The following is a 23,046-nucleotide window of genomic DNA, read 5'->3' on the forward strand; positions in this document are numbered from 1 at the left end:
TCCTCCCAGACAGGAAGAAGTCTAGAGTTCTGGTCGTTACGACCCAGCTCCTTTTCCTGCAGGGACCCTGCAGTACCTCCTCCGAGCGCCACCGACAGCGCGAGGACCGCGAGACAGGCCAGGAATAGGCTCCTGCGCGGCGGACAGCAGGAGGGAAGGAGATTCGCCCGCGGCGGCCCGCTCGGGCCCGCTCCCGCAGCCCGCCTGCCGGGGCCAGGCTGGGGCCGCCCCTTCCCGCCCCGGCCCCGCCCCCGCCCGGGCTCCGCGCCCAGAACTCCGCTTCCTCCTCGGCCACCGAGTCAGTCTGTCCCTACGACTCCTCCGCCGCGACTAGCGCCCTCTGGCCTGACGTCACCGGCGCGCCCACCAATGACCTGAAGAGGGACCGGCGGCGGCGTGAAAGTGACGGCAGAAGCAGCCAATGGCCGCGAGGAGGGGGCGGGCCGAGGCGGGAGTGTGAGAGTGAGCGCCAGTACGCGTGGGGAGTTGAGGACTGTGCGGGAGGCGCGGGGCGCCGGTCTGGGGGGTGCGGGGGGCGGTGAGCGGGGGAGCGGGGCGGAGAGCGGGGGAGCGGCGCGGGAGGTCCCTCCCCCTGCCCGGCTCCGGGCTGGTACCGAGAGCCGCCGGACTTTCAGCGCCCGGGAGGGCGATGTGGCCGCCGCTCGGGCTCCTTGCAGGTAACGGGCGGGGCGGCCCCTGCAGGGCCGAGCGCGGCCGAGCACCGCGGGGCGAGCGGAGTTGGGTGCGGAGCGGACGCGGAGTCCTTCCTCACTGCCGCCGCGCCCCGAGCCTCGCGGTCCGGCCCGGGCCGGGCGGCTGCACTGCTGGAGGAGTTGGCTCCGGGACCCGGGCTGGGGCCGGGGCCGGGGTCACCGGGGATGCGGGCCCCGTCGCCGTGCGCCCGGGTGTAAGCAGCACGCGGGACAAAGGGCGCGGCGTGGAGGGTGCACGCTCCGCCTGCCCGCGCCCCTGCGCTCTCATCGCCGCCCCTGCTCGCTCCAGCAGCGTGGCGCTCCGTCGACCCCGGGTGCACGGGCGCCTTTGGCGTGTCCCCGGAGCGGCCACCGGGCCGCGGGGCCCCGCGCCACCCCGCGCCTGGCCGCCAGCTGGCCGCAGTGCGGGCGGTGGCTGGGCGCAGGCGGGCCGCTCGGCCGCGTGCTTTGGGTTAAAGGCGGCTCCCCTGCAGCGCCGCGAGTGCCAGCCACTCGGCGCTGGCTGCCGGGCAGAGCGGCGTGCCCTGGGTCGGGGCGCCCGGGACCACCGAGCTGCCACTTCTCTGCGCGGGCTTGGAGTTTGGGGAAGCAGAGCAGGTGGCGTAACCGCCGTCTCACCTCCAGCGAACTCCGCGGGGCTTCTGGTCTTGTTGATGTTGTGACTGTAGGCTGTGTGTATTTCTTCTTTATTTAACCACACACAAAAGAAGGGAGGAGTTAGAGGAAAGATCTAGCCAGAGCACTGTGAATCGTGCCACACTGCTCTTTCTCTCGGAGAGCCGATGGATGGGGAGAATTTCTTGAGAAACAATTAACAGTGAGGACTGACTGGATCCCCTCCCTGTCCCCTCTTCCCGCAGTCCCGACCGTGCCTGGCGCGCCCCAGATGGAGGTGGGGTAAAGTGACACCGGCCGACTTAGATGGGAAAATGGCTACAAGCTAGCAAGCTGGAAACTTTCTGGGACGGTGGAACTGTGAATGTCGAACCTCCGCAGTCATTCTTGCTATTGGCAGGCATGGCCCTCATGTGTTACTGAATTAAGAAAGAAACTGGGCAGGCAAGCACAAGAGGAAGATACCTCGAGTAGCATTGTGTTCAGCGCTGCGTGGTGGAGAGCGGTAGAGATGATTGTCTCCCGTGCCTTGGGGGCCCCAGGAGAGGAGCAGCCAGCTCAGGTCTCCACATGCTGGGTCGGAAACGGCTGTGTTCTTTATTCTGATTTCCAGAGGCACTGTCTCATCTCAGCCTGGCAGAGGGCAACTAGTGTGTGGGTGGATTGTTACTGATGAGGTAGAAAGGCTAGCCTGATGCGAGAAGGCCCTTCAGTGTAGGGGGAAGGATATTCTTTAGTAGGTGGCTGCTGATTTTTCCATGGATCACTTAGGTTTGATCTGCCGTCCTCTTTACTGCAGTCCAGACTGCTGTGTCAGCTGTCACCAGGTCCCTAGGGTTCGCAGCTCAGTGACTGATGTTTGTTTGCTTTTGAGGGGTGGCGTGGGATCCCTGTTCGAAGTCTTTTTGACCTTTTCATTGATGATCGGTTAATTTGTTTTAACCCCCTGAAAATAGAGGCTTGATATAAGGAGTTTGAGAAATTGAGAATAAAGAGACTTCTGCTTCGTTCCAAATCCAACTACTCATAGGCGCCAGTCAAGTCTCAACACAGTGGGAGATCGGCACAGGAGTCAGATAGGAATCAGAACGCCAGCATTGTCACTGGTAAAACTGGCTGGAGCTCTGCTTGGGCTGAGCCTGAGGCCACTGTGTTGCTCCCTTATTCTCAGTCCGTAAGGCAAACTTACTCTCCAGCCATGGCCCAGAAGCCGGGGCTCCCAGGCAGGACATCCCCTGGAAAAGAGGAATGGGGCCATGCCTCCCAGGGCCCATCAGGAGAGAAACAGAACGTGTGCCTTCCTGCTTCATGGCCTGGATACAAAAAAGGTGGAGGGGACCCGTCTCCCTCCATGTACCACCTCATGCCGGCAGGGCTTCTTTTACCTGAGCACCAAGCCTGGCTGGGAACATTGCAGAAAAAAGGCCATCTACTGTTGGAGGAAGAGGATCAGGGTGTACAGCCGTGCACTTTATGCAGGACATACAGATGCCTGGCCAGGGAAGCAGTGCACCGGGTCTGCCCAAAAGAAGGGTGCCCTTTTCTCAATTGCATCAGGTCACCTGATGGGCTACTGGTGGCCTTGGTTGGTTAGCGCATCTTCAGGAATGGCAACACCGGTGATCCCAAGACAGGAGGTCAGGGGCTGGTCACTTGGTACTAATCTCTCCAAAATGATTACAGTCATGGGAGCTAATTGTTTCCATATATGCTCTTATTTAATTCTTAGCACACCTGCTGGAGTCAGTAGTGATACCTTATTGTGCTGATGAGGAATGGATCCTTAGAAAGACTAGGTAGCTCAAGGTCATGCCGGTAGCCAGTCCAAATCTGTGTGCCTCCAGAGCCTGTGCTGTTAATCACTGGGCTGGACCGAGGTTCCTAACGCACTGTACCTGTATCGCATTTGCTAATCCACAGTATTTTCCGAACTATCCTCCTATACCCATTAACAATCACGCCTGAAGTGGAAAGGGCGTTTGTGAGTGTTCTCTGGGGCAGCAGAGATGTGAGAATCTTGGCGACCAGGGGAGGGACGCAGTAATGAGGAGGGAAGAGCCAGCCGGGATGGGGACGGGACAGATGCTAGGCTTCCTGATGTCCCTGCCAGAGAAGAGGGGGAGCTTATTCTGAGATTGCCTCACCCATCCTGTTGACTCCCCCAGGAGTCCAGGCCTGGCCCCCCGGGCACCCCAGATGTTCGGGTCTGTAGTCTGCCTTCCGTCTTCCTCGGCTGTTGCCTGAGTACCAAAGCGATTGGTGTGTGTTACAAACAATCTGAGATGAAAAGGGAGGCTCAGCAACTAATTTAGGAGCACAAATTATTTCCTGACCCAGTATTCTTCCTGGAGGGCCATTTGAACCTCACAGAACCGTTTGTGAAACACTATTCAAATATTTGGGCCTGAAGCAGATAACATCAAGACGAGTTATGGGACCGTTTATCAGCTCACAGCTCTATTTTGCATTTAAAATTGATAAAGAGTATTTGCTTTCCTTCACATTCACTTTGTAAATCAAAGAACGCTTTTATTCCCTCCATGTTAAGTCAGGGTAACTTCTTAACTATTCAGTCCTTTTCACTTATTTATTTTAGTTTTAGTAGCAGGGGTAATTTCTTTAGCTGAAATGTACACACAGTGGTTGGGGCCTGCATGGTGACCTCTGTTGTGTTTGCAAGTGTGATTTGGATTTGACCAGTGGTTTATCCTTTCAGTGAAAAAGAAAAAGAAAAAAAAAAAAAAAGCAGCAGATAGTGGCTGGAATATCCGCCCCCCGCACCGCCACCCGCACTTGCTGAGAGCATGAGTTACATCAGGTGGAGAAGCTCTAGGGCCCAGTGCTGAGAGAGTTGCAGAGCCTTACATTTCCGAATTGTAAACTTGAACCGCTTTCCAGCACCTGTGACCTCGGATGGCCTCTTAGGCTGACTTCTTATTGATTCCATAATCTGGGGTATTTCCTTGGAGACCTGGAAACAAATACAGTTGACCCTTGAACAACACGGTTTTGAACTGCGTGGGTGCACTTATATGCAGATTATTTTCCGTAGCAGTACTAAAAACAAACAAAACAGAACTGCAGGGGGCGTGGGTTTGATCCCTGGTCTGGGAACTAAGATCCTGCATGCCCCACGGCGAGGCTAAAACATAAAAAAAGGCTACATTACTACAAGATCTGTGGTTAATTGAGTCCCCGGATGGGGAGGAACCACAGATACGAACTTATAATAAGTTATACATAGATTTTCAACTGCGAGGAGGGTCAGTGCCCCTTACGCCTGAGTTGTTCAAGGGTCAGCTGTACATCTAAACTGCCTCTCCAATCAAGGGGTCTGGGGTTTTCTTCCATCTCAGCATGAAGGAGTGGGGCCCTGCTCCCTTACTGGGGAAGACGAGAGCCTCAGAACCAGTACACCAAATACTCCAGGGGATTCTCAAAAGAGAATAGTTCTGTGCCTGTGTTTTCTCCCTCTTTGAAGAAAGTACTAGTAATAACAGGTAACCTTCCCTTGGCGTTCATTAAACCCAGGCAGTGTTTCTAAGCACTCTAGGTGGGTGTGTTGCTTAACCTTCATGACGACCATGTAAGGTGGGCCCAGTTATCATCCCCATTTTAGAGGTGAGGAAACTGAGGCCCAGAGAGGTGAAGTAACTTGGCCAAAGTTACACAGGATTGGAACCTCTAAGCAGTTTGACCCAGACGTGATCCTGGTAGAACCAAAGGAAGTGCCTATTGAGGGTGTGGGGAATGGGGACAGATGCAGTGTGATTGGAGGGGAGGGGGAGTTTGATATTTGTTTGGACAAATTCCAAGTCAGGAAGCTCTTAGGCAACTCTCACTGCTGGAAAGTTCTTTTGGTTTGCAAAGTACACAGGAAGTGCACTCTTAAGGATAGGTGGCACACACAAGGCCACAGAACTAAGAAATGGCAAGGCTGAGAAACGAAATTTCTGGCTTTAACGTTTGCCCCTTTGAAAGAAAAGTTAAAAGACGTGTCTGTTTTTAACTTGACTCCTTCACCAATATTGGAGGTCGTGTCCTCACCTGGAATAGCTCCCCCTGTTCTTCTTTAGGGTACAGTTCATCCTTCTGGAATGATGCTGTCCCCAGCCAGTCAGTCTGCAGTGTGCCCTCCTTCCTCTGTCTGTCCCCTGTGTGGGAACCACGGTCATGTGCCCTGCGACCTCACCTCTATTAAACTAACTCTCTCCCAGATTTTCATTTAACTGGCAGGAGTGTCGGTGTTCTGGAGATAGACTGTAAGCTCTTTCAGAATCAGGACCATGCTTCACGCACACACACGAACACACGCAATGTGCTAAGACCCAACAATGAATATTTATTGATTTTTCTTGGTTGGAAGAAGCAAGGTGGTAACTTTTTTTTTTAACTTTGTAAACTGGTTCAAGGACTATAAAAATGATTTGCCTTATGGGGCTAATAAACATAGGATTCCCTTAAATCAATGTTTCTCAAGGATAATCCAGCATCAGAAGCCCAAGGACTTCTGACTTGGTAGGTTGTATTTGGGCCCAGGAGAATCTACATGTGTCCCACGTGATTTTTCTGTCCACTCGAGTTTTGAAACCACGATGTAAAGCTGTTAATGATCACATCCTATAAACTCACAGCATAAATGAATAAGACTATCTAGCTCTTTTTCACTTGAGGTAAACATGTCTACTGTATAAACATTCCTAACAAGACATTGATGAATATTTATGTCGTGTCACTTTTCTTGCAGGTTTCTAGCCAGCATAATGCTGGAGCGAGAGGCCGGCGGCCCGCAGTTTTCAGGATGGCCGAGTGGGATGCCGATTTGGATCACATCATTCCATCTTCTGTTCTTCCTCCTCTCTGGGCTAAGTTACTTGTGGGATTTGTTTCCCTCGTGTGTTTCGCACGTAGCTACGATGGAGACTTTGTCTTTGACGACTCTGAAGCGATCGTTAACAATAAGGTTCGTATCTTACTGTCTCTTTGGTAAACTGACATTAACCACTTGCCTATGTCCCAGTGATGCTCTGCGTCGGTGTTGAATTATTCTCTACTGAACTTCGGCTGAGCCTTTGCCTGGGCCCCCATCGTGCTCTGGATTTCCCATCTCTTTTAGAGAGCATCTCCTTGATTTAGGGCCCCTTTTATCACTGGCAGCAGGGTCTCCAAGCTCTGCCTAACCTCAGGCTTTACCCTGGCTGTGTGCCCTACATGAGGCCCCAGTCCACGCACGTATCAGAGAGACCATTATTCTAAGATGACAAGGCCAGGGTTTTGCAGGGCATTGCAGACTATTTCAGGTTTTGTGACAGATTTCCAGAACTCTAGGCCAGAACAGTCACCCCTCACACACACACACACACACACACACAAATCATGCGTTTTTCCCCTGCCGAAGGTGCATCCGCAGCAGCAGGCAGCGAGCTGGCTTCTTTGTCCTTCGCTGAGAGCATCAGGACAGCCTGCTGACAGCTGCGGAGGACCAGGATTTTGCTGCCCGCAGAAGCTGCAGTTCCTGCTCATTTCATGTTTGGAGACTCAGGTTTGCTGAGTTTGCAAAATCCCAGCCAGTTTTGCTCACCAGTAGGCGCAGGGAAAATGATATTCTCCTTCCCTCGCTGACGAGAGGTAGGGAAGAAGAAATAGGTTTGTGGGAAGGGGAGAAAAAAGGTTTCAGCGAGCTAAAAGAAAATCAGACCAAGAAACTTGGAGGCAGGGAGAGCCCAGAGGAGAAAGAACGTGGAAACAGCACAGGTTAGAGCCTTTGTGACCGTCTCACCACTCAGCAGATATTCTGTGCGAAGAGAACTTGAAGGAATTTACTAATCTCTTTCTCTAGTAGATGAAATTGTAGCATCTCTTTGTAACACTGTCCTTAAATGCTCCTAAAAAGTTTGAAGTCATGGATTTCCCAAATTCGGAAAGAGTTGTTTTCATATTGAAAGTGTTGAGAAAAATTCTGTACGTAACAAACAGGTGTTCTGTGGGGCGGGGAAGAGAGGGTGAGGGGTAAGGAGATGGCTGTTTTGCAGATATTTTATTTGTAACATACTCTAAATGATTTTCTGATTTTCTCGATTTCCACGGCAGACTCCAGCCTTGTTGATGTTTATTTTGAATCCAAGTTCTTCACTTGTAATTTCCCTCAAGTTCACCCAGCAGTTTACTGCAGATGTTTCTGTTTCAGTTCTTTTTGAAACAGTGCTTAAAACAAAAAGAAGTAAGTGTGTAGCTCTAAGCAACTATGTCACATGGGTGGCTTAATAGCTACAGAATTGCTTTTCTAACAGGGATATGAGGCTATGCCTTTATTTTTAAAATTCCATTTGGTGAGAGTTTCTTGACTCTTCCACTCTTATAAAGTAGAGGATATATAAAGTGTTAACGCAGGACCCATGTCGAAGAACTTTGGTGAGCGAGGCAGGGGAGACAAGAGCTGTGTCGTACACCAGATGCCCGGGTGTGAGGTTGTAATTCTCTTTCTTCTGTGAGGAAAGGCAGATGAAGCCATTTTGTGGCCCTACCGCACATTGTCTTGGCAATGTTTTCTAGAGCATCACACTGTGCCCCTTTGTTAACTCGCTAGCCCCCTTTTTTGCCTTTCCTGTTTAATGAAAGGCCCTCCTCTGTTCATTGGCACCATGCCTACGGTAATGTGAAACAGGCTGTTACTGGATTTTATTGGTGTTGAAGACTGTTTTCCAGATGCTTCCTTGTAGTGTTGAGTTGCCTTTTTTCATTGAGATGATGATTTTCTTTGAGACCGTGGAGTTAGCAAGAATTTGAGACACGACACATCTTTTCCATAAATCATTAGGAGGAAAAATTGACCTTTCTTCCTGTGGCGCGCCCTGCTGTGTGTAGGCTACACCTAATCAAACATTTAGAGCTTTGCTGGTGTTCATTTTCTGCTCAAATGGAGGGAAAGATCTTCTGCTCAATTCCTTCACAACTGAGCAGGTACTTCTGGGACAATGCAAAAGTACATGGACTTCCAACATGGTCCTGGAGTAAACTAAGTTAGTGGGTGGATCCCACGACCTTCATGAAATATCGAATCAACTCTTAGAGGGAGGTCCAGACACTCAAGGCCTCTGAAGCTGATACCCAACAGAAGTGAAATTCACCCTCAAAGTGGGTGTCAGGTGACCAGCTCACCTCTGCTGCCTGTCCCCAAACTTTTCCCTTTGAGTCATTAAGCTCCTAAGTAACAAATACTCACTGAATGCCACTGTGTGTCCTGGACACTGGTTGCTCTCTTGGACTGGCCATGATGTGACACACTTCTTCCATTTGGGGCCTTCCCCGTCTTCAAATACTTGTGAGCTGCAAAGCCTGTCCAGTTTGGATGCAGACCCAGGCAAAGGCGCTCCTATGAGATACGCCCACCTGTTGGAGCCAGGAGCTGGTCATACAGAGAAGAGGGGTCTGCGGGCAGCCAGGCAGCCTCAGCAAGATGTCCGGCGGTCTGATTTGTTGGTGCCCTTCTGGCTGCACAGCCCCGAACTAGGTCTTCCAGCCCACCTGGGCGTCGTTGGGCCTTGTGATCTTTTTTTAAGGCATTTCCTTCTTTCACTTAAGTTACTCAGAGTTGTTTTGGTTGCTGCAGCGAAGAATCTTGACTGCTACACCCTGCGGTGCTTATTACATCATAATTTCTAGATCCTAAAATATTCCTGTTTAATTGTGCTGTGCAGAGAAAATTAACATTCAGTTTTGATACCTACTCCCAGTGCCTTTCTTCTTGTTAAATGCAGTTTAAGTCATCTAGTTTCATATTTAAATGTAAAAAAAAACAAAAGATTCATTTTAAAGTATCTGTAGTTCAGTACCAAATTAAACTACCCTATACGGTAGGTATCGTTTTAACATATTTAGTAATTTTTATCCTTAAAAATTAGATGGAAATTGTTTTTTCTGTAATTTTACTATCTGCTTAGCTCATGATCAAAAATGGGAAACTTTTTAAAATCGATATGCTTACTCTTATGTTTGAACTGGGATATTTTTGGTACATTACCTTACGTATTGGATATGAGAGCGGGTGATAGTGGTCTCACTTAGCTGTATGGTCCATTCACGCGCTCCGCAGGGATTGAGCACCTTCTGTGCACTCCCACCAAACGCAGGGAAGCCCAGGCCTCGAGGAGCCCCAGTCCAGTGGGGCAGGCAGAGAGGGGTCACATGATTATAAACCGCCCTGCAGCACGTGCTGTGAGGACAGGCGCGAGATGCCCCAAAGGGAAGGGAATCGCGTCAGCTCAAGAAGGTCGTAGCCCAGTGGCCGAGACACAAAGGGCGGAAGGAGCTGAGCTGTGGGGAGCCGAGGGGTGACCGTCTGGGCAGAGACCTGTGCGCGCACAGCCTTGAGGTGGGTGGCAGCGGGAGTCGTGTGGGGACCCGACGAAGGTCAGGAGCAGAGCACAGAGTGTGCGAGGTGAGCCTGCAGAATTCAGCAGGAGCCAGGGCACCGCACACTGGCGTCCGTGTCAGGACGTCGGCTTTGTCCTGGAAGGGGAGGGTGGGTGGGGTGACACGATTTGCATCTTGGAGGGATTACTGGAGAGCAGGCAGAGGGCGCAGCGCACCCGCGAGGAGGCCTGTCTGGGTCCTGGGTGAGGATGACGGTGGCTTGACCCAGGACTGGCGGGAGAGATGGAGAAGAGAGGACTTCCGCCCAGGGTGAGGGAGGAGCCCTGATCCCTCTTCTGGTGTGTTCCCGCAGGACCTCCGAGCAGAAACGCCCCTCGGGGACCTGTGGCATCACGACTTCTGGGGCAATCGGCTGAGCAGCAACACCAGCCACAAGTCCTACCGACCCCTCACGGTGCTGACTTTCAGGTGAGGTGCGACAGGACGGCTGTATGGGAGGGGCACCCAAGGCCTGTGCGTGACGTTGTACCAGGTGGTATGTGACAAGGTTCCTGGGTCAGTGGTCCGGAGGGACGTATAAGCCACTCACTACGTGGGTCTCCAAGAAATACATGCTAATTCCAGCCATTAGGAGTTAGGTTGCAGGAGGACGGAGAGAATGTGCCTGAGGAAGCATCGCTTTCGGGTGATGCTGCTTTGGTGGTGCAGACACTGACAGTGGACCCACACTGAGAAGTTTAGCCTGGGTCTGGGCAAGGATAACTTGGTGAAGTGGTCCATGTTTTTGCACAGTTCTTGGAGGTGGGACCCTTTGTGAGTTAATACTGAGGAAACAATATGTCAAGGCAACATGTAGCATCTGATGAAATTGTGATTTTTTTTTTCATTATAAAAAACTAAGGTATAAATCCTCCTCCTGTGACCACATCAATATGCAAAAACAAAATGAAGCTTAAAACAGTCTCCCCAGCCCCCATTAATCAGGGAGCTATTTGCATTAAACAGATTTGTTCGTCTCACAAAAGTTCCCATGCGTAGCTGTTTCTTGGATGCGTTAGATACCTGTGTGTAGATCTCTCAAAGAAGCATGGAAATGATGAATTGGAACCACTGGTGATTGAAAAGCAACAGAAATAAGAATCCCTGATTATAAAAGGAAGTAGCTCCATTGTCTGGAAGGCTGGTGGACAAACTGTCAAGGAGTATTTGCAGGGGGTGGGGACCGGGTGGGGTGGGGGAATCAGCAAGTCACGTGACTATCTTAAATCCAGGTCCCTGTGGGGTAGCCTGAGTAATGTGTGGTCTGTTACATGTTCCTGGGAGACAGTCTTGCCTTTATCGCACCTAAAAAACTGTCTAGCTTTCCTTTCGCGTTTCCTCTCCAAGTATTTTCTGTCCCACTCCTCTGAGATGCCCTTATCTTACATTTTCTGCTCTGCAGTTAATTATGTTCTTACCTCTTCTTCAACGTTCTTAGCTTGACAGGCATTATTTATCTTGACGCTACTTTTATCAAACTTGCACACTTTCTCTTCTCCCTTTAGTATTTTCATGCACCAGGGTTTTCCTCCAGCTGGTTCGCATTTAGTTTCGCGTGCTTCTGGACCTCTGGTGTGAACACCCTTCTTTCACTGCAGGATGAACTACTATTTGTCGGGAGGCTTCCACCCTGTGAGTTTCCACATGGTCAACATCCTCCTGCACGGCGGCATCTCCATCCTCTTGGTGGACGTCTTCTCCGTGCTCTTTGGGGGCCTGCAGTACACGAGTAAGGGCCGGAGGCTAAACCTGGCCCCCAGGTCGTCCCTGCTGGCTGCCCTGCTGTTTGCTGTGCACCCGGTGCACACCGAGTGTGTAAGTATCGTCCGCCCACCACTGCCTCTGCACTGGTGTAAGGAGGACAGGCCGTCCATGTATCGGCTCGTTCCCTAAAACAGGCTTCCCTCGGATACTCGTATGGCTGTAGAAAGCCCAAGCTTTCAGACATTTGGAACGATGATTTGTAGGGCCAACAGGTCCCTCTTAGGGCAAACACAGGGTCCCCTATGGGCGAAGACTGTATAATGACTGTGTGGTATGATCTCTGGTGATACTTTCTGTTTCCTTATGTGACCACATTGTGAAGGTATGAATGTTGAGTCTTGCCCAGCTTTGGGGTCTAAAAACCAGAGTCTGAGATTACTTTTCTTCCAGGTTGGGTCTGATGCAATTTTCCGATGTTAGCTGAGAGCTTTATAACTTCCTAAATACTTTCTCATACTTAATATGATTGTCACCAAAACTCCGCGGGATCAGCGGGGGCAGCCTAACAATTTCCACTTTACAGAAGAGGAAGCAGCCTGGGAGGACAAATTCAGGACTTACCCAGGTCAGTCACGTAGCTGGTGGATGCAGGGATAGAACTTAAGATCTGGTCATCCGAGCCCGAGCCCAGGAGAGGCCAGCATGCTTTCAGTTGACCTGGAAAGCGGGTCCCCGCATCCTGCTGGGACTTGCTCATGAATTCTCCCCACCTGGCTTCTCAGCCCATGTAGTCAGGCAGCTCCTGCTTTGAATCCGTTGAGCTGCTGCTGAATGTATTCGGTGCAAACTCTGTTGGGATTTAACCAAACACTTGTGAGGTTTTCAGGAACCACCCTACCCCACTGCCATGGAACCCTTTGAAAATGTAAGTCAGCATGTTTGATTTTAGTTCTTCGTTCTGGAAGTGTGAAGTACCTAGTATAAAATACCACATGGACCTTTTTGCTTCTCCACAGTAGATTTCTGCATTCCGTATGTATTTAAAGACCTGCATTTTGACCAGTTGCATTGAGCATCTTGAAGTCAGTTTCAGAATATTGGGCGGAATTCCTGCCTTTAGCATCTGATTTTGTTAATATTATTGAACTGTCTGTTCTTTGGTATTAAAAGGATTGCAGGATTGTTCTCACAACCTCCTTCTAGTATCTTACTACTTGAAAACTTTTTTAAAAGTCTCATAATTTTTTTACTTCGGCAAATTCAGAGGACTTAAGGGATTGGGAACTGTTGTAAGATAAATACCTATCGATAGATAGATAGATAGATAGATTTGTGATCAAATTAGAATTTGTTTCCATGCAAGTTCTCTTTATGGTCTAAATGATAGTGTTGTGCACATTGATCAGAAATAAGGGAATTTCTGGCAAAAATACTGATTTACTGTTTTGGTCCTTGTCTAATTTTGTGTAATCTTAAAAGCAAAATGAAATAGTTGAATTGTTAACCAAAGAAATGTTTCTAAAATTCTGCTTTTAAATATGAGAAGTTAGTTTATGGAAAAATTTGAAATGCCAACAAGTATAACTGGATGTGTGCAAACACACACACACACACACACACACACACCCCCCAGCTAAATGCAATGTGGGAACATGTTAACCCAAGGGAGGTCCAGCTATAGGAGAGAAGGGAATATTTGAAAAATGTCTTCATCTCTCCTCTCCCTCCGTTCCATGAAAGCCATTCAAACTCAAATTGCAAGAAAAAGTTATGGGTCATGGAAAAATAGCATGTCTAAAACAGATCATTTGTATGTTCACCTTTCCTCGTTTTGGCAAATAGTCAGTATTTGACTGACTGTTTCATCTTCTCTATACCCCGCTGTTATTTCCCACTTTACATTTAACCCACTTTAACAGTGAGCAAAAACCAGGCCCACTGAAGGAAACCCTGGAAGGAGAGTTCCTCAGAGCTTTCTGGGCCAGTACTGAGGAAGCACCCTGTGCTCTGGGCTGTGGGTTGGATCACCAAGGGAGGGAGAAGAGCTAAGAGAGGGGGTTTCCTTGCCCCTTGTCTGTTTAGAGACCAGGATGGAGGCCCCAGGGAGTTCCCTGAGGACACCAGTGTTACTGTAGGTTTTCCTTTTCCACCAAGCATTGGTGAACATTTCAAATTGCTTGAATTCGGGTGTCAAAGAGGGAAGCTTGGGTCTCCTTAATAACCCTGCCCATCCAATGAACCCAGAGTTTAACACTGAAGGAATTAGATGGTGAAACATTCCCCCTTTCCCCTTCCCCTCATTCCTTCTATGGCAAATTGTTCCCTGTGGGGAAACGCCACCACCTCCTGCTGTATGGATTCACGGAGTTGCAATGACTTCTCTAGAAAACTCTGATGTGAGTGCTTCAGGTTATTTGTAAGAAAAAAAAAATAGCCTTTGTAAGTAACTTTGCCTGAAAAGACATATGCAAATATCCGAAAAGAAAAATAAAATCTCTCCGTACCCATGCCCATTCCCCAAACAGTTAAACTCAGTGCCTCCTTGGGTAGCCTTTAAAATTTTTTTTCTATGAAATCTCTCTTTAATTACTATGCCAAAAATTCATTGAAGGACTAAATACTCTTTACTCTGAAACACTTGCCATACTTTTTAAAACTTGTTTTTCTTCGTGTCAGACAATGTGACGTACATTGCTTAAGACTTGGGAGTATCTTCAGTTAGCCGAAGGCAGACTATTTGCTTTAAAAATGAGTTTATGATGTTTAAAGTTCATTTTAGTGGGAGTCTTTTTTTTTTTTTGAGGTTTAGCTGATTTACAATATTATATACATTAGTGGGAGTCTTTAATGTACCTCAGCCACTCAGATAACAAGTGGTTCAGGCTGGCCTTTTTGGCCCCTATTCCTGGTATTTATCCAAACCACTTCCCTCCCCCTCACTCAGTTCAAGAAACCTGGTTCCCTGACCCTCCATATCCCCCAGCCCCTGCTTCCTTGACCCCCTTGCTCTAGGACCTTTTTAGATACACTTCTCTGGGTTGGCTTTGCTCACTTTATCCTCTGAAAGGCTTTGGGATTCCCCGCCATCCTCAGGCCCTGTAGAGAGCCACAGCTCCCACCCATCTCTGGTCCTGATGGGAGGCCCAGAGCACCAGCCCCTCCCTCCATCACTCACCCCGGGGCTGCAGAGCCTGTACCTGCTTCACCCTGAGCTGCTGTGTCCTCTGTCCGCTGCTTTCCACGCCCCCCACCCCCCGCCTCCTCCCAGTGTTTACAGAAGCATCTTTGGGATTCACACAGCAATGGACAGCGACCCAGCACCCACTGTGTGCCCAGCTCTGTGTTGGGTCTCGCTGCATCTCGGATTTCACTGTGTCTCTGAGTGAGTGAGTTACAGGCCAGAGGATTCCAGAAGTCTGATTACATATTCACTGCCTTCATGAAGTAATTGTACCGTTTAACCCTCTGGCATGCTGGCATACTTGGCCCAGATCTGTTCAACCTTTGTTTGTCCTTAGCTTCCTTCCCGGGAGGTTGTTTCATGTGCGTGGCATTCACAGGTTGGACTCAGCTGTCAATCTTCTTAGCAATTGCATGACACCCTGGGCTGCCACGTGCCCCTCCGTCAGCAGTTCACCATCGGAATGGATGATTGCCTCAGAACGTCATATCTAACCAGCGTAGCAGGAAACTGCTCCTAAAAGGCATTCCTTTTAGCTATTGCTTGTAGACGCACCTGGGAATCGTATGTAAATATAGTAATTTTCATATTCATTGTATACTCTCTCATCTCCATTTGTAGGATGGTCTTTACTCTGTGTCTGACTTATCATATATCTCACTTTAAGAAAAGATGAACTTCCCAGCCATTAAAGCGATACCTAGAGAATCACAGTGAAAGGTTTGACACATGTCCCATCCAGGTGCTAGTTAGTCAAGAATGCCACGTAAACTAGACCAATACTCAGGAGTGGAATTTTGGGTCTTTCGTTGCCATGAAAATCTGGAAAGCAATTATTGGAGTAATCAGCTTCAAAGAAATGAAGCACAGATTTTATATTGCTTCATTGTCACTAAGGTGGAGGAGAAGGGCAGTCGTCAGATGTAGAAAATGAGAAGGTGGGGAAGAAATTGTAGAAATTGTATTCTTTTTTTCATCTTACTCATCAACCACTTTTGAAGCGTTCTGCTTTCCAGGTTAACCCACTTCATTGGTTTTGGTCTGAAGGGAGGAAAAGATGGCAGAGGCAGCTTTGAACGTTATCCCTGTGTCTTATTCTCTTTGCCTGATGACTTGTAACATGGACTTCCCACCTTTCCTTCATGTTTCCAATCAAGGTTTCTTTTTTAAATATCGTGCCCTTTGAGCTGCTACCATTTTCCAGCTGCAAATCCACCGTGGGGACCTGATCAGAGCAGAGGCCTCTGGAGCTGTGGGCGCAGCGTGCTGAGTGACGGGCTTTCACTGCCCGTGGGCATCGCTGGCTGCGTGTGGCCCACAAAAGAACCTTCCCTGGGTTCGAGCCCAGCCTTCCTGTGGAAGTGGCTGACCCAAGTCCTAGACCAAAAATGAAAAGAAAATCAGTTGTCAGATCAGACCACAGGGAAGCATCACAGTTGCAGGGATTGTTTTAATAGATGGCTGAGTCTGATAAGGTTTTTTCGTTTTCTATTTCTAAGGAATTTTTTTTGTATTTCCAAGGTTTTGTTTAAATGTTTTTTACATACATCTTTTCTTCTGCCCCTTCTTTTAAGGTTGCTGCTGTTGTCGGCTGTGCAGACCTCCTGGCTGCCCTGTTTTTTCTGTTATCTTTCCTTGGCTACTGTAAAGCACTTAAAGAAAGTAAGCATGACATTTTGCCTTCTTAATTTTGCATCTTCTTCGTGTTTCTGTCCTGCTGAGCAGTGTTCTAACAGATGGGAAAATGTCGGTTTATATAAGTTTATCGCTTTGAGGGAATGTGGGTCAAAGATGTCAGCTCTTTTTAGTGATGTCTGTAACTCCATTGCTTTCTTAATAATACAAAGGCTTGTGCTTCGATGTTCACCGTATTCAGGGAGCACCTTGTTGGGTACTGAAACCCAGAGCTTCTGCTCTTGGTGCTGAAGCGGTTGTGATTGATTTTTGTGGTTTTTATTTCCAGCAAAATTGAAGGGGGAGGGAAAAAAACTTATGATTATTATTATTTTTTTTATTAAAACCTGTTGGCGAAAAACCTTGAAAAATGGTAAAATGTGTAGCTATGAATATGCACCTGAACTGTGAGGTTCTTATTTTTTCATTGTTGCGTCATTGATACTTACAGAGAAAGTCGTTGTTGGAAACAACAGGGTTGACATGACCAGTTGTGCGTGTGTGGAGGGGAGGGGAATTGCCTGGTCATTAGTAGCAGTGCAGCCGTGCACTGATAGAGTTCTAGGAGAATCCCTGTATAGCTCTACTCATCTGGGTTCTGATTCCCTCCAAGTCAGATTATACCTTCCAGATTGCTTCGTAGTGGAAATTGGATACAGTACATTCAGCTTACATAGCATTTGTACATGCTGGCCCCAGCAACGGTGTTATGCATTCAACTTCTGTTATAAAGTCAGTTCCTGACTGTAGAACTCTCTTTATATATCACAGTCAATTTATATTTGGGAGGAAGAGGGGAAGAAAAGGGAAAGTGAGAGGGATGATCCCTATGGAGTGCTCAAACAGGGCCGTTTCAGCAGACGCTGATATACTTGGGTTTCCTTGAGTCTCTTCCACAGTATTTCTCAAAGCTTAGGTTCAGTCTCCTGCCAGGCCTTAATGTTATTGTTCATGTACTAATGCTTGTACTTGGATTCCTCCGGTAAATTGATGTCTTATTCATAAGGAAGGGCAGACCACTCCTTCAGGATTTTGTGTCTGCTGGGGCTGGTGAAGTGGGGTCACTCAGGGTTGGTAAACAGGGGCGCATGAGCCAAATCCAGCCCCCAAGCTGACAATGATTTTTTCCGGTTTTAAATGATTGGGGGGGAAAATCCCACAAGAATAGTGTTTGGTGACGTATTAAAAGTTACATGAAATTCACATTTCAGAGTCTATATATGAAGTTTTATTGGAACATAGGCACATCCATTTGTTTTTGCAGAGTTAGGAGTTTCAGCAGAGGCCTCCTGGCCTGTAGAGCCTAAAGTACTTACTGCCCTGTCCTTTGCAAAGTTTGCCAGCCCCTGGGACATGACAGACAGGTAACTGTCAACATCCTAGTGGTTCCAAAAGGTTTTTTAGTAAAGAGTAATAGGGAGTTTCCAGCAGGAAGTTTTTTTTACTTATGAAGGTAGGTGTTTGCTGTTAATATAATAGTTGCCATTCATTGACTATCTACTGGCACGTGTGTGTGTGTGTGTCTGTGTGTGTGTGTATTTTTCTCATTTAATTATGTTACAGTCTTTAAGATAGGTTGACTTACTTTCCCTGTTTTTCAGATGTAAGACTCAGAGTTTATGTAACTTACCCAGTATCACACAGCTATTTATGGCAGAACTGGGTTCACCTTTGAGTCTTAACTCACTTCAAAGCCAGCACCAACTACATTGTATTCTTCTGCTTCCCTGTACTCAAGGGACCAGCCAGGCAAGCCTGTCAAAACAATCATTAAAAATAAACAGGAGGTCCATTCAGTTCTGTTAACGAATTGTTAAAATGTTAGGTATAATAGTGCATCGAAGGTATGTGTTAAAAACAATCCCTTTCTTGTAGAGACACATGCTGAAATATTTATGGATGAAATGGTATAAAGTCTGGGATTTGTCTCAAAATAATCTGAGAGGAAGCAGGAAGCATGTTGGCATTTAGTTGAAGCCAGACTGGTCAGGAGTCAATGTTGAAGCCGAGTGATGGAGACATGAGTTCCTATATCAGCATCTCTACTTATATATGTTCTTTGTTCTTTACAAAAGGTGTTTTTTAAAAAGAGCAATAGATAACTTTTAACCCTTTATGTTTTTTTCTACAAAAAGACTTAGGCAGGACTGCAGACTCTTCTAGGACAGGCTATACTGGTTTTTTTTTTTTGTTTTTTTTTTGTTTTTAAACGTTTCTTTAATTAATTAATTTATTTATATTTATTTATGGCTGTGTTGGGTCTTCGTTTCTGTGCGAGGGCTTTCTCCAGTTGCGGCGAGCGGGGGCCACTCTTCATTGCGGTGCGCGGGCCTCTCTCTGTCGCGGCCTCTCTTGTTGCGGAGCACAGGCTCCAGACGCGCAGGCTCAGCAGCTGTGGCTCACGGGCTTAGTTGCTCCGTGGCATGTGGGATCCTCCCAGACCAGGGCTGGAACCCGTGTCCCCTGCATTGGCAGGCAGATTCTTAACCACTGCGCCACCAGGGAAGCCCAGCTATACTGTTTTGATGTTCTAGGTATTCATAGTTATATACCTAGAACATCTGTATGAAACTATCCATAGTTTCCAAGGGTAGATTGGGAAGGACCTCTCCTCCATCCTATCCTGTACAGCTGAACACAGGGCTCAGGTTGTATATCTCAAAGTACCTGTTCCCTCAAACCTGCGACTCTACTAAGACACAGTGCGAGGGTGACTCCAGTGGGCCCACACCTCCATGCTCACTCAGGACTTGGTCATACCTACCCACTCCCCAACCTCTTTTATTATTATTATTTTATCATACCACCACTTTTTCCTGTGACTCATCATTTTTCTGATATGGCAGAGAGTTTGGGGACAGCTAAATAGAACAGCTTCAAGAACAGAAAATAGTGGGAGTAACTTTTCTTCCCGAGACTGAAAGTTAACTTAGCAATAAGGCATGTCCAGCTCTTCTGGGGTTGGGATCTCCCCACCTGTGATGATTGTAAAGCTCCCAAGAGACACACAGCCCCCAGGGATCTGGGGGTGGGAGATGGGGAATTGCACCAGCCCCAGCCATTTCCATAGGTAATGGGAGTGGGAGGGGTTCATTTACTTCTCCCCATCGTATTCATTACCAACAGTGGTATTGTTTGCATTGTTATGGGGGGGGGGTTTGCATTTTATTTTGTGTATTTGTATTGTTATATTGTGTTCTTAAGATGGCAATTAAATCTGAATTTGCAGTTAGGTAGGATAACAACTTATCAGTATTTGTATTTTTCTTGAAGAAAATTAAAAATTAAGTCTGTTGGCTTTTCTCATAGACATCTCAAAAGTTTGGTGCAGTATCATTTTATTAATTTTAACATATCTTCCCTTAAAGTAACTACTCCCTTATTCTGAATGGATTTCAAAGAAATCAAAAGAGCTTTTTGAAGAACGTACTACATGTTGATAGATTCAATGTTCGAACACACATCATTTAGGAGATGTAATAAAATTTCTCACTACTTCTAAAGGTTGCTCTTATTGAAATGATGGAAAAATTATCAGAAGACTAAAAATTCTTCTAGCAAGTGAACTGATGCATTTATTAGCCTCCTTTAATGGAGTGTCCTCACAGGATGGCGAAAAACTACAGACATGTTATATTCTTTCCCTGGATCCTTTTGCTAACCTTTTCTGTGTTCCAATTCACAAATGTACATATTCTGAACTATGTGTCTCTTTTTCATTCGTTTGTAAATTATAAAATTATTTCCAAGAGCCAGCCACACAAAAGATAGATTTTTAAAATAAGGCCTTTGGAAACTGTTACCAAAGGAAAAAGTGCTTAATATATGATGTTTTTTCAGTTAATACTTTGATTCATGAGAAATTGGTGAAGTATATTTTAGTACTAATGGAACTCTAGTATATTAACTCTTAGTAGCGATATAACCTTTCTTTTTTGGTCTGGTAGCATTCTTTTAACATTTATAGCATGTTTACTTTTAAATTGGAAAGAGATTTTGTAAAGAGATTGTTATAGGCCTTTAATGTTAAGTACGTAAATGTTTTCGAGAAAGCTCACCTGGAAATACTTAATGTTTGCACACCTGTGGCAGTGGTAGGCATGGCTTCTGTGGAAAGCCTTTAAGAATATGAATAGATTTTCATTTGGTTGAGTTACTTGGAACAGTAAGAAGATGCATAGATCGATTAGGAAGCCTTTGAAGAAGCCTCTCCGTTGACCTCTTGTTTACAGGCTGTCCCACCTTCCCATGCACTTGAACCCCCTTTAGGAAAAGAAAAGAGTCAATTAAAGTGGGACCAAGGAACCCACCTCCAGACTGGTACCGCCCTTTGCCGTCACCCGCAGCTTGTTTAGTCTTTGGAAAATGCAAAGCTACAGGAGGTTACCTGTCTGCACACAGCCAGGCCTCAGTGTCTTGCCCTGGAAAGTTATTATTGGCCGTGGACTTTTGTGTCTTCTCTGTCCTCTGACTGTGTCCACCTGCCCACGCAGGCTTTGAGTTGCAGATCATAATCGTTCTTTCTTGGGAGTTTAAAGTTGATGGAGGAGAACACCCATCCCTCAACTGCACTCTCTAGCGTTTGAGTTGCTTTTCACTGTTATTTCCCGTGCCCACTCACTGTTTCCACATCACAGACTATCAAGGGAACGGTTGAATTCTATCTCCCAAGTTCGTTGCTGGTCTTGAGGCACAGAGTGACCTGGTTCTTTTTTTTTTTTTTTTTTTTTAATTAGGGTATAGTCGATTTACAATGTTGTGTTAGTTTCAGGCATACAGCAAAGTGAATCAGTTATGCATATACATCTATCCACTCTTTTGTTGATTCTTTTCCCACATAGGCCATTACAGAGTACTGAGTGGAGTTTCCTGTGCTATACAGTAGGTCCTTATTAGTTATCTGTTTTATATATAGTAGTGTTTATATGTTGAGCCCAGTTCTTCCAATTTATCCCTCCCCCCTTACCCCCTGGTAATCATAAGTTTATTTTCTACATCTGTAACTCTATTTCTGTTTTGTAGATAAGTTCATCTGCACCCTTTTTTTAGACTCCACATATAAGTGATATCATATGGTATTTGTCTTTCTCTGTCTGACTTACTTCACTCAGTATGACAATCTCCAGGTCCATCCATGTTGCTGCAAATGGCATTAGTTCCTTCTTTTTCATGGCTGAGTAATATTCCATTGTATATATGTACCACATCTTCTTTATCCATTCCTCTATTAATGGACATTTAAGTTGCTTCCATGTCCTGCCTATTGTAAATAGTGCTGCAGTGAACGTTGGGGTGCATGTATCTTTTCGAATTATGGTTTTCTCTGGATATGTGCCCAGGAGTGGGATTGCTGGGTCATAAGCCTGATTCTTGAGAGAGAGAGACTTACATTCAGTTACTAGCCAGCTTGGGGGAAGCTGGCTAGTAACTCACTAGCCACACCTCAAGCAATTCTCTGACCCCTCCCGACAAGGTCCTGTGCCCTGAGCCCCACCTGCTGTAACCTCAGGGCAGCAGAGCAGGGCAGGACACTGGGACCTGATGCCCAGCCCTGTCCCCCTTGCTCCGCTCGGCCGGGCAGCACCGAACAGCCCCTCCACTCTGCCAGCCTCCTCCCTCCGCTCCCCAACTCCGAAATCCCCCTTTGTCTCAATACCCTGGAACCACTGCTAAAGTCCGGTAGCACCTTTCCTGGTCTCTGTGGATAGTCACTGTGTTTTCAGCAACTCTTCTGTGTTTTAGATTTTCTGTCCTCTTTCAACAGGCTTAGAACAGAGACTACTTCTTTTATAGAGAACAACTCTGGAATAATTCTTGAACATCATGTTAATGTTCAACTTCATAAATATGGGGGCTGAGAGTCCTTTTTTAAGCTGAGCAAGGGCTTCAAAACTAATAATACCTTCACAGAGAAGAAGCAGTAATAACCCTACCCATTCATGATAAGACACTGTTTCTGATTCTGTTCTAGAATCACATAGAGGCTTATCAGTTTGGGTCATTCATTCTTTTACCAATGATTAATCAAACATTAAGGGCATCCTGTACCAGGCCCTGTGTCAGAGACATAGTTTTTGCCCTAGAAGGGCTTGGAGCTCAGTGTATTTGGATTGAAAGGAAGTGTCCATTATTCACAGTGCTCAAGGAGAAGAGTGCTGGTTCTCCATTCCTCCCTGTTCTCTTTTCCTCCCTGTGACCACCTCGGAGCAAGCACTCAATAAGTATCCCCTTCTTTTCTTAGTGCATTTATGCAGAATTGATGGCTATAACCTGGGGACTGCCGATTTCTTTTTTTGTTTGTTTGCCGTGGAATGTACATTTTATTATTTTTTCTTTTTTAGGAAGATATAATTGACATATAATATTGTATTAGTTTTAGGTGTAAAACATAATGACTTGATATATGTACATATTGTGAAATGATCACCACAATAAGTCTAGCTAACATCCATCACCACACATAGTTACAGAATTTTTTGTCTTCTGATGAGAACTTTTAAGATCTACTCTCTTAGCATCTTTCATATGTACAATACAGTATTGTTAACTATAGTCACCATGCTGTACATTACATCCCCAGGACTCATTATTTATCGTGTAACTGGAAGTTTGTACCTTTTGACCATTTTCACCCATTTCACACTGCTCCCCCATCTGTTCTCTGTATCTATGAGTTCAGTTTTGTGTGGTTTTTTTTTTTTTTTTAAGATTCCACATATATGTTAGATCATACAGTATTTGCCTTTC

The 23,046-nt window shown here is 46.7% G+C and overlaps 1 protein-coding gene across 3 annotated transcripts in view; it reads left to right on the top strand.

Annotated features, from left to right (window-relative positions):
- Positions 1 to 456: 456 nt before the first annotated feature.
- The window catches only part of TMTC4 (transmembrane O-mannosyltransferase targeting cadherins 4), a 61,516-nt gene continuing 38,926 nt past the window's right edge, over positions 457 to 23,046 (top strand). Inside the window, exons 1-5 of one of the 3 annotated variants that reach the window (XM_061170823.1) lie at positions 457 to 472; positions 6,076 to 6,291; positions 10,054 to 10,169; positions 11,339 to 11,555; positions 16,200 to 16,287. In XM_061170823.1, the coding sequence (XP_061026806.1) occupies positions 6,130 to 6,291; positions 10,054 to 10,169; positions 11,339 to 11,555; positions 16,200 to 16,287 (583 nt within the window). In that variant the 5' untranslated portion in view covers positions 457 to 472; positions 6,076 to 6,129. Of the gene's footprint in view, positions 473 to 550; positions 678 to 1,828; positions 1,891 to 6,075; positions 6,292 to 10,053; positions 10,170 to 11,338; positions 11,556 to 16,199; positions 16,288 to 23,046 lie in introns of those variants that run through there. The other 2 variants (XM_061170824.1, XM_061170822.1) reach the window with 2 other exon arrangements.

This window comes from Eubalaena glacialis, chromosome 16, assembly GCF_028564815.1.
Source record: "Eubalaena glacialis isolate mEubGla1 chromosome 16, mEubGla1.1.hap2.+ XY, whole genome shotgun sequence".
Classification (NCBI taxonomy): domain Eukaryota; kingdom Metazoa; phylum Chordata; class Mammalia; order Artiodactyla; family Balaenidae; genus Eubalaena; species Eubalaena glacialis.